The 12,271-nt window shown below is 34.9% G+C and overlaps 1 protein-coding gene across 6 annotated transcripts in view; it reads right to left on the reverse strand.

Moving 5' to 3' along the window:
- The window catches only part of LOC111058182 (DNA N6-methyl adenine demethylase), a 269,719-nt gene that overhangs the window by 127,737 nt on the left and 129,711 nt on the right, over positions 1-12,271 (reverse strand). For 5 of the 6 annotated variants that reach the window (XM_039437424.1, XM_039437428.1, XM_039437426.1 and 2 more), the window contains exon 3: positions 7,744-7,836. In XM_039437424.1, coding sequence (XP_039293358.1) covers positions 7,744-7,836 — 93 coding nt within the window. Of the gene's footprint in view, positions 1-5,398; positions 5,488-7,743; positions 7,837-12,271 lie in introns of those variants that run through there. The other variant, XM_039437429.1, reaches the window with a different exon arrangement.

Below are 12,271 nucleotides of genomic sequence, written 5' to 3' on the forward strand. Positions count from 1 at the left end.
GGAAGAGCAATACGTCAAATGATAAAGTGATAATCAGAGAAGAAAGGATTGATATAAATAAAGAGAGAGAGAGAGAGTAAGATTGATTGATTATATGTCTTTACTCAGGCGGACCTCTGTCACACAACCCTTGAAGAGAGAGAAAGAGATAAGTGAAAGAATAAGATAAATCAAGGAGATGAACTAGTAATGAAATGTTGAACGGAGTTTGAAGAAATTAGAATAGAAGATGAAAGACTCTTAGTAACAATTAGTTGTAAATACCTGGAAAGAGAGGTCTAGACTTATTGATATTATGAATCATGATAAACAGTGCAAAACAGCAAAACTAATAAGATGATTGACAAGAGAAAAGAAGAAAGATAACAAAAAACTGAGATAGATAACATCCCTGAGAAGCAACAGTGGAAAAAATTATTGAGAATGGAAGAATTGGAAAAATAAAGATAAGACAGCACAAAGGAAAAGTAAATAATTAGAGAAATAGTGAGAATAATTGAAAACAAAATGAGATGATAAAAGAGACTCGCGAAAAACGCGAGAAAAACGATAATTTCTGCTGGATGAAAAGCGAGATAGCAATTGGAAAGGGATAACATTTCAAATGGAAATGCCAACTATAAATTCTCAAAGCCTCGGTGTGTTCTCGCGCTCGCGTTTGTGTGTGTGTGCGTGCGCGAATCAGCAACTCTTCAGCCAATCACAGTTCAGCTCTGAATATAAGTATATGAGGTATGTAGTATATAATATATAAGTTTGGCTCGCGATCAACCAATAAGACACGGCCGCTATTGGTCGAAACATTATTGCATTAAAACGTATGCAAAGCGAGAGAGAGGTTGAGAGAGAGAGGGTTGAGTAGGAACGAGAGAGAGTGAGTGACAACATGTGAGAGTTTGAGTGAGAGAGCTATATAGATAGAGAGAGAAAGAGAGTGAGAGAGAGAGAGAATAAGGAAGAGAGATGAAAATTGGTTCTCCATCTAATGAAACAAGATGGTAATTCTGTTAGTTAACTTCGAATTATAACTTCAACCTATCTGGAACTTCCCTCCACCCCATTTCAAAGATGGCTGCTAAAATGTTACTATACTAACTCATTTGTAACTCGATTGCTACCACTCTCTTATCCTCTCTCCTTTGCGCTCCCTCTCTCTCTGTCACTACCTCCCTCCATCACTCTCTCTCACTCTGTCACTCTCTCACCCTATCTCTCTCCCCCATCTCTATCTATCTCTATTTTGGTAGAGAGTTAGTGGGGAGGATATTTTTAATATTCTTTCCGAAGAATGGACATTGATATATCCAAAGCTCCGCCAATTTATGTAGATGCATAAAAATATAATTATCTATAGTTATTATATTACAAATTGCTTTTTCATATCATATACAGTTCAATAATTATTCTCTTAGTCTATATTATGTAAATTCATCTATAATTTTTCTGTATTGTAAGCTATTGTATATAAGTGTATAAGCCAGTATATATTGTAATCTACATAAATAAAGTACTCAATCAATCAATCAATCTCTCTGGCTCTCTGTCCCTCCTTCCTTCCATCTCCCCACACTCTCTCTCTGTCTCTCTTTCTAGAAAGGCAACTATTCTATCCTATTCTATTCTCTCTATCTGTCTCTCTTTCTTTCTCTCACTCTCTATCTCTCTCTCTCTCATTCTCTCTCTCTCTCTCGGTTCTAAAACTTTTAGTTTGCTGTATCTCACTCTTTGCTTCCATTTGCAATCAAAATTTTGAGTGAGCTTTCAATTAGTATTTGCTTGCGTTGATCAAGAGAAATGTGCACGCGGTCTGCAAGATTATTCAATTAGACAATTATTGCTCTCATTTTACAATCGAATTACCCAGAGTTTATAGAATATACCTTCTTCCAATTATTGATCAATGATTGATTTTGATTGGTTGACAAAAATTCACCTCTTTTTCACCATCATATAAGTGTGAGAGATAAAGACAGACATAGAGAGAGTGAGAGAGTTATATAGTTTGAAGATAGACGGGAATTGAAGACTTAGGAGAGTTTAAGGCAATTAAAGAGTGGTTAATAAAAACCTAGTAATAATAATTATAATATCGTGTGACCTGGCTGGCTCAGGTCTGGTGTCAGAGTTTTCAGGTCGCACCTGATACATTGCAGGGCCTCTGACATGTCTTAAAGACTGCTTTCACGCAGCCGGCACCGACAGTTTAACGTGACCATCTAAAACACGGGAGTGGCCCCAGAAAAATATCTTGCCCCGGCCGGGATTCGAACCCGGGCCTCTGGTTTACAATGCCAGTGACTAAGGGCAAAAAGTGGTATGACAGATCAATATCGAAAACAGATTCCAATTAACTATTAATTAACAATTGCTAAATAATCGAGTATTAATTTCCTGTACTTCACATTATTTATTAATTTGTTTATTTATACGTAGATACAATAACAAATCATATAAATATGATTGGGAAGGAACAACAGGCTTGGCCCAAAACTATTCATTTCCCAAATTTTGATTACATGTCCAAAAAATAGGTTATGTTTCTTCTGTAAGAAGTTCATAAGTTCTGTAAGAATTATCCGTTAATACCTAAAGGTTTGATATCACAATTTGCATTCTAGTCATTAATTGAAATCAGTAATAACTAGCTAATTAATCTAACACTGCTCTTCATCCGTTAACACTGTATTGTTACTCTAAGGCTCGGTTGCACAGAACCCTGCTAAATTTCAACCGTGATTAAAACCCACGAGAACCAATCAGAGAAGCCTTCTTCCCAAAAAAATCTTCTCTGGTTCTTGTGACAATTAATCATGACACAAATTCAACAGGCTTTTGTGCAACTGGGCCTAACAACTTATATCTGTTTATTAATTGAAATTGATAACAACTAGACAACTAATCTAACTCCCTCTTTGTGTGTTAGAAGTGGGCTATCAAAGCACAAATTCAATCAGCGTTTACAAAGACAAAGGGAATATTAAAATATTGCAATTTGCTGTTTTGACTTACGTCATATGGGGCTGATAATAATTACGGTGCAATTATCCGGGGGTTAAACCATGTTAAAGAGGATTTTGACTTTTGTTATACGGTAATGAAACAAGCATTACAAATTCGAATTAATACTCTTCATCACTCTCACTCTCTCTTTCTCTCTTACTCTTTCATACTACTTCTCTCTCTCTCTCTCAGAATTTTCACTCAATTTTCCCCTCTTCAAACATAAGTTGTACTGAAATTAAATTGAAACGGGAATAACAACATGAATATTAATAAACTTACTCATCCTTTCTCTCTCTCTCATTCACTCTCTCTCTCACACACACACACACACACAAAGAATGGACATTGATATGTCCATTACCAATATGACATTACCTATATCCATCTGGTAGGATTCATTTTAGGAGAGCAAAAGATTGAACGTTCAAAAATCAATGTATATGTAACTAGACTTATGGTTCCACTGGTTACCAAAATATTGAGAAAATGAAAAATTACAATTACTATTATTTGACAGTCTAGGATTCAAGTCGACGGTTTGGCATTTCTCTTAATGTTTAAATGTTTATATGTTGCGCTTTTACGGCGAAACACGGTAATAGATTTTCATGAAATTTGATAGGTATGTTCCTTTTTAAATTGCGCGTCGACGTATATACAAGGTTTTTGGAAATTTTGCATTTGAAGGATAATATAAAAGGAAAAAGGAGCCTCTTTCATACGCCAATATTAGAGTATGAGACTGTAGAATTATTCATCATAAATCAGCTATTTAGTGGACTATAATACTACCCGTTCAAAAACATCCAGCATCTTGAAAATGTATCTTTTCATCAACGTTAGTAGACAGTTGACTATAATACTACCCGTTCAAAAACATCGAACACCTTGAAAATGTATCTTTCCATCAACGTTGTAGACAGTTGCAGCCAGACCTGATAACAGCGCTTACACTCACATTCCGGGACGACACGTCACTGTGCGATAGGACAGAAAGCTGTATGTTTATTTAGGATTTTTTCTAGACATTTTAAATTGATAAACTATTTAATAATTTTTGAGAAAACATAACAACAGGTCAATGTAACTTACTGAGCTCGAGGTCTACTGTTCACAGAACTACTAGTTTAGCTCCATTAAATTCTAATTACGAGGTTTCGTAAGAATTCCTGTACAGATTGTTGAATTGTTACAAATATGGAGCGAATAAAATTTGAAGTACCAGCAATATAAGGGATGCCTAGCACACGAATAAGATGTTGGACAATTTGAAGGTTGAGAGAGGGGGAGGGAGCGTTATTGAGGGGGTTGGAAGATGGAAATCAAGGGGTGGTATTTGAAAGCAGCCTTTCCATAGCCAGGCATATCAACGCGTATTGATTTGGTTTTTACAATACCCTTCCTTCCTGCTCCTCCGCCTCCTCCACTACTTCCTCATCCTCCAACCAACTTCTTCTTCTTCTCCTTCTTCTTCACCACATCCTCCTCCTCCTCCTCCTACTCCTCTTACCAACCACCAATCGCTGAGATCAGCACACGGACATGTCTCTGAGCTAGGATCGGCGCGTGCCAATATTCTTTCTCTTTCTTTCTCATTCTGCTCTCTCTTCACTTGCTTCGCGAAGAAGGAGATAAAAGAGAGGTAGAAAGAGAAAAAATGAAGAAGGAGGAAAACATGAAGAAGGAGGAAAACATGGGGGAGATGATGAAGAGGAAAAGAGAAAGGAGGGAAGAAAGAGAAAGATGAAGGAGATTGAAAGCTAAAGAAAGGAAAATATGATGAGGATGGATAAAAAGGAAATGGAGAAGAAGAGGAAGGAGGGAAACATGGGAGAGATGATGAAGAGGAAAAGAGAAAGGAGGGAAGAAAGAAAAGAGAAAGATGAAGAAGAATAAGAACTAAAAGAAAAGAAATATGATGAGGATGGAGATAAAAAGGAGAAGAAGAGGAAGAAGAAGGAAAACATGGTTGGGATGATTAAGAGGAAAAGAGAGAGGAGGGAAGATTGAGAAAGATGAAGGAGAATAAGAGCTTAAATAAGGGAAATATGATGAACATGGATAAAAAGGAGATAGAGAAGAAGAAGGAGAAGTATTCCGTTGCCCTTTGCACTTAGCGGTGCATATTGATGAAATTCTCCACCCAAACCTTAATTCTCTCGACAGGTGACACTTCTTCTCACAGCTAAGATTGGGAATCGATCCACTATACAAGAAAATCATGTTGTTCCTCCAATCCATGGTGCATGCTCTCTCATAATCCTCTAGAATTTGAAACGTCGTTGAAAAAAAATTCAAAAATAAAATAAACAATCTTGATAGTTATGCCAGTTACAATGTCTAGTATTTTTAATTTAGTAATGAACAAAGATTTATGATTTTTTTAATTACTCACATTTCTACTGACTCCTCCACCTCGGCTTCCTTTTCCTCTCCCTCTCCCTCTTTCTGCTCTTGGAAAATCTCCATGGTTCAGGTACAGAAGGTGCTGCAACAAAAATGAAAAAAAAAAATAATTATATTTAAATTGATTGTTTCAACTGTGCCATCATCTAGATTTAGAAAAGAAAATAACACAAGGATTACCTTAGTACTTCATATACCAATGTATCAAAGTTATTACATCAGTGTAATTTGTTAGAAAAATAAATGATAAATAATAATCTGGTAATGGATTTGTGGAACGTTAAAATAATATTTCATTCACCAGAAAGCATTTTGCATCTCTTTCTGCAATTCACTTAAGGCTATTAAGGGAGAGAACATAGTGAATCCACAAAGTGTAGTAACTTCAAGATTGAGAGAGCTGAATATGATCCATAAAAATTATTATGATGTACACAAATTGAATATAAAAATGAGTGAAAACATACAACTCCAATGGGTGAGGTATCATCATAGAGAAACAATAGCGTAAGAAGATATCCCATGGTATAGGGAGTTTATGTCGCAACTTTTACTGTTATCCCAAGCCGATTACTGTTGATTATGGTCGATTTTCACTGTTTTGACCGGGTGAGAGTGTATGAACGGCACAATATGAGAGACTAACAGCGTCATAAAGCTTCACAGGAAAGAACTACGTGGACTATCGGCTTGAGATAACAGTAAAAGTTGCGACATAAACGCCCTATACCATGGGATATCTACTTATGCTATTGTTTCTCTATGGTATCATTTAAATACATGGATTATATTAATAATTATCCTTTTAATGTCCTTCCGCGACTTTTCCCAGGGATGAGATCTAGTGCAATCGAATCTTTATATTATAAACCTACTATGTTCTGAATTTTTTGAGAATCGTTAGAGCAGTTTTCGAGATCCGGTGAAATACAAACATCTATACATTTGAACAGAAGTTGCTCGTTTAATAATAGTAAAAGATAGAATAAGATAGAATAATTGATTGTCAATGAATTTATTAAATTAATATTGAAGAAAAGAAATTTAGGAACATACACAAGAAGTTCTGGGCTAGCGCATGTTTTTTCATTCCGATTTTATATTGTAAATTCCATCCAATGAATAAATACATAAATAATAATAATAATAATAATATCGAGTGACCTGGCTGGCTCAGGTCTAGTGTCAGAGTTTTCAGGTCGCAACTGATGAATTTCAGGTCCTAATTAATTTAATAGATAAATAAATAAATATTATACATTTCGTTCTTATTCCAATTTTCTCCTTATTGTTTGTTGTCCAATGGTTCTCGTGACCATATTTGGAATACTTGGGCGTGTCTAGTCTCGGCCAACGACAGTAGAACTCAATCTCTATTGGTCGACAGCTAATGGCCAATCGTAGAGCTTCATCCATGCTACTCGTATGATATTCTGCTACCCGTTTATCTAAGCTTTTATTTTACTGGAGATTGATAATGGTGTAACAAACGCAACTAGTATTCCAAATTCTTTGTGATATATTAGAGGTTTTTACAATATCAAGTTGTTTCAATTCAATAAGGATATCTACCTACAAAACAACTGGAGATTATGTATTACTGAGTGCTGGTTGCACAACAGCCGGTTGAATTTTAACCGAGATTAATTCCACAAGAACCAATCAGAGAAGAAGGCTAAAATCTCTGATTGATTCTCGTGGAATTAATCACGGTTAAAATTTAACCGGCTGTTGTGCAACCGGCACTAAGTATTCTTTTCTCTATGCAACATTGATATGTCCAAAGCTCCGCCAATTTATGTAGATGCATAACAATATGATTATTATCTATAGTTATTATATTACAAATTGCTTTTTCATATACAGTTTCATATACAGTTCAATAGTTATATTCTTAGTCTATATTATGTAAATTCATCTATAACTTTGCTGTATTGTAAGCTATTGTATATAAGTGTATAAGCCAGTATATATTGTAATCTACATAAATAAAGTACTCAATCAATCAATCAATCAATCAATCAATCAACATCACCGAAAACTGAGTCAAGCAATCAAATGTGCGGTAGATGAATCGAATTGTATTGAAATGAATTGAAAACAATAATTGATTTGGGATCCATTATGGAGCGAAGTTTTCATATGTGATCGATGTAATAAATCGATCCTTTACTCAAACCTTTACCAAATTGAATAAAAAAATCAGTTCGAATAATCATCGAAAATACAAATACAAGATGAATCAGCCTTAAAGCTTATGCCAGTCTCAATTGTCTAGTAGATTTTTCTAGTAATACAAGATAAACAAAGATGGAAGATTTTTGAGTTACTCACATTTCTACTGACTCCTCCCCCTCGGCTTCCTTTTCCTCTCCCTCTCCCTCTTTCTGCTCTTGGAAAATCTCCATGGTTCAGGTACAGAAGGTGCTGCAACAAAAAGGAGAAGAAAAATTTAATAATTATATTTTAATTGATTGTTTCAACTGTGTCATTACCTACATTTGGAAGAGAAAGTAACACAAAAATTGCCTTAGTATTTTATCTAACAATGTACTAATTTTATTACATCAGAGTGATTTGTTAAAAAATAAATGATAGATAATTATCTTGTAATGGATTTGTGGAAGGAAGAAATAATATTCAATTCACCAGAAAGCATTTGCATCTCTTTCTGCAATTCACTTAAGGCTATTAAGGGAGAAAACATAGTGAAGCCACAAAGTGTAGTAGCTTCAAGATTGAGAGAGATGGATATGATGCATAAAAATTATTATGATGTATACAAATTGAATATAAAAATGAGTAAAAACATACAACTCCAATGTGTGAGGTATCATCATAGAGAAACAATAGCGTAAGAAGATATCCCATGGTATAGGACGTTTATGTCGCAACTTTTACTGTTATCCCAAGCCGATTACTGTCGATTATGGTCGATTTTCACTGTTTTGACCGGGTGAGAGTGTATGAACGGCACAATATGAGAGACTACCAGCGTCATAAAGCTTCACAGGAAAGAACTACGTGGACTATCGGCTTGAGATAACAGTAAAAGTTGCGACATAAACGCCTATACCATGCGATATCTACTTATGCTATTGTTTCTCTATGGTATCATTTGAATACATGGATTATATTAAAAAATATCATTCATTATATAACTTCGCCCCCCACTATGTTTTCATCCTTAATAGCTAAGCATAGCTGTTATAAGTTTGAATTGTTTGTTTTTTTTTAGATTGACGTATTTCGCAGATTTAACACCAAGTGATATCGATCTTCCCAAAAGTTAAATCATGCGATGAGGAAAGTTTTTTTAAGGAATAAGCATCATCCATCATAATATAGAAGTGGAAATATAAAGTGCCTTCAAATATGTATATTTCCAGATAAATGAATGAATAAATAAATTCTATAAGATATAACATGGAGATATGATGAGATTTTTGTGAATTCTTCATCCAAAACTAACAAGCTAACAAGATACACATAAGAAAATACTACAGTGATGAAACATGAGTATTAAAGAAAGCTGCAATGCCAGCCGTTTAGTGAAATTGCGCAAAAGCTTTCCACCGAATTTTCCACTTGACTCAGAGCTTTTCCCGACCCGACCCTGACATGACAACACTCACGTTTCGGAGGTTTTCCCCAGGCGGAAAATGTTTGGCTGGTGGGTTTTCCTTTTTCCACCCTTACTCATCATTATTCTTTCACACGGCTGTTTTTCTCTTTACACTACACAGACAACTGGTGAAAGGGGTGAGAGAGATGTACGTCAAAAGGAAGAGAAAGAGTAAGTGGCAATGGGTGCGAAACAAAGAGGTGGTGGGGGAGGAAGAGAAGGATGAAGAGGAAGAGGAGGAGAGAAGGGAAAAGAGGCAGAGGAAGAAAAGGAAGAAGAAGGAGGAGCAGAGGAATATGAGGAGGAAGAAGAAGTAGAGGAAGAAGAAGAAAAAGAGGAAGAGGAGGAAGGAGGAGCAGAGGAATATGAGGAGGAAGAAGAAGAAGAAAAGGAGGAAGAAGAAGAAAAAGAGGAAGAGGTGGAAGGAGGAGAAGAGGGAGATGTGGAAGATGATGATCAAGTAGAAGAAGGAGAAGGATGAGAGGAGGAAGAATAAGGATGAGAAGAGGAAAAAGATGATGATAAGAGGAAGATGATGATGAAGTAGAAGAAGAAGGAGAAGGATGAGAAGAGGAGGAGGAAGAAGAAGAAGAAGAGAAGAAGAAGAAGAAGAAGAAGAAGAAGGAAGAAGAAGAAAAAGAAGAAGAAGATGAGGAGGAGGATGATGAGGATGAGAAGGATGAAGAAGAAGTGGAAGAGGAGTGAGGAGGAGAAGAGGGAGATGTGGAAGAGAATTATCAAGTAGAAGAATATGAGAGGATGAAGAGGAAGAAAAAGAAGGAGAAGAGAAGGATGAGAAGAGGCAGAAGATGAGGAGGAAGAAGAAAAAGAGGAAGATGATTTATGATTTATAGAATTATGAAGAAACATTGTTGTTGATAAAGTTGGGAGGTACTGATTCTGTATTTAGCCTGTGATAAGACAACCTTATCTGCTTCACCTAGTTCTGAGTTCTACCGCCAGGGTGCAGCACTATACAGAACATTCTTTATCAATCCATAGCGCTCCTGGAATGTGCTGCAGCCTAGCGGACAGGCTTTGAACTAATACCTCCTTCAACCGCGCAATGCAATGATATAACAGCCACTAACCACCAATCTAAGGTATTTTATAAAAGTGCCACGTACACTCTATAGTGAGGTTCACGATATAATGGCAGTGGAGAAAGAATGGAGAAAAATGTTGCCGATTCTCTGCCTTGCCACTGCCTTCTATAGAGGATAGCTGATACCGGTATATCTGATATAATATTAAGTAGTGTTCATTTTTGTTAAATCTCTTTATAGTCAAGTGAATATCACAAATTCAGATCACACATTTGGGTCTAATGGGAATATTGGAACGAAAAATGTAAATAAAAAATGAAATTGAAATATTCTTAACTGAATTGACTCTTTATTTTTGTCACCACTGACACCTTCATCTGAAGATCCACTCTTGAAAAATTCAAACATATACAAAAGCCTCGTGATTTTTAAATGAATCCATAGTTCAAATTTAATTTATTCGTCATAAACTACAAATCAAGTAGACAAAATGCAATGTCGTTATAATTACAGACATAAATGAAGTAGTACTTGGTAAAAAATCTCCTAATATAACTTTCACGATGGAATAAAAATGTACAGAACTTTGCAAGAACTTTGTCAAGTTGAAAACAATAAAAAGGAACATCATTTCTCGTCGTTATTCAAGACAAAATAAAACTATTCTTGTTTATTGCTAGGAAATTCAAATTCAAATTTATTACAATGGAAACATATTCTACACTTTCCACTAATAGAAGAAAAGTTCGATCAAAAACAAACATAGTGAATCACATTGCACCCAAAGATTATTGTTGCTTAATTTGTAACAGTATTTTAACAATACTTTGATCTTACCTTTGAGAGTTTTCAACTTTTACCATACAAAAAAAATTATCTACAGACTAAACTATAACCATGGTGTGGTCAACGTTATAATAGCAGTATTTGATTGGTGTAGCACAATCCTTGTCTATCATTCGGCAAAGCAAATATCGGTATCCTTTTCTATCTCCGCAACATTGTCAGATCGTGTTGTAACAATGTAGAAATATAAATTAATCATCAAAATAATTAATCTCAGTTTTAAAAATTCATTATTTGATCATTGAAAGATATATTTTATTGTTGCATGAAACATGATTGATTATTTTTAACAAGAATGAACAGTTAATATTACATGAAACCGGTATCAGCTATCCTCTATAGAAGGCAGTGACAAGGCAGAGAATCGGCAACGCTGTTCTACTATATTTCTCCTTTACCAGAATGATGTGGACCTCAGTATGGCTCATAAATTTACTTGGATTCTCTCTTATAAATTGGATCTACGTTCTAATTTTTGAACAACAAATGTTTCGGTTATACTATACAGTTTAAACAATTCTTCATTGCTTCACCGGAATGAAAACGTATAAAAGCAACAGAGAAAATATAATTATTTCTGCTGTAGTATAGATCACATCTACATTGACGTCTGGATAACAGCTGTCTTGCATTGTTTCGGTTCAGTAATTCTGCTAGGCATAATTTCCAACATTCAGCTGCTGTCCGAATGTAAAACAAACTGTTGTTCAGTTTAATTATTGCCTGGAACTGTTCTTATGCATTTTTTATGTGAATGAAAGTTTTCAGAAATACCAAACGTCGTTCCTGATTGTTCCAATATAAACAAAAAATTGTTATCTGAGTTGTGTATTCTTGTTCTCATGATACAGTACTCCATACTCTTACATACTATTAATATATTAGTATACTATCATCAAAAATCTATTTGTATGATAAAAGTTTTGAATTTTTCTTGCTCTTCCTACAACCTAATAATTGAAAAAACTTTGGCTATGAAGTAGATTGATGCATACAGAATACAGGTAAAGTATTTTATGTACAAGACATGGATTCTATCTATGAATTCACTCACACATATCATCATTTATAGAATCATTTAATACTAATGATTAATCATTAATGGTAAAATAATTTAATGCGTGATAGTAGAGGTAAAAATAAGAAAATAAATTCTTATAAATAAACGCTTCATTAGCGAGCTATACAGGTGAAAGTTTTCGCCCGGAATTCAGTTCCTCTGGTGAAATACACCGATGCTGAATTGTTTGAGGACTAGTTTTTGAAAAACTTATGCTGGATTCATTTGGAAAAATATCTGAAAAATTGAATAAAACTAGTCTGGAACCTGTAGTGTGAGTAGTTT

Source organism: Nilaparvata lugens, chromosome 11 (genome assembly GCF_014356525.2).
Source record: "Nilaparvata lugens isolate BPH chromosome 11, ASM1435652v1, whole genome shotgun sequence".
Classification (NCBI taxonomy): domain Eukaryota; kingdom Metazoa; phylum Arthropoda; class Insecta; order Hemiptera; family Delphacidae; genus Nilaparvata; species Nilaparvata lugens.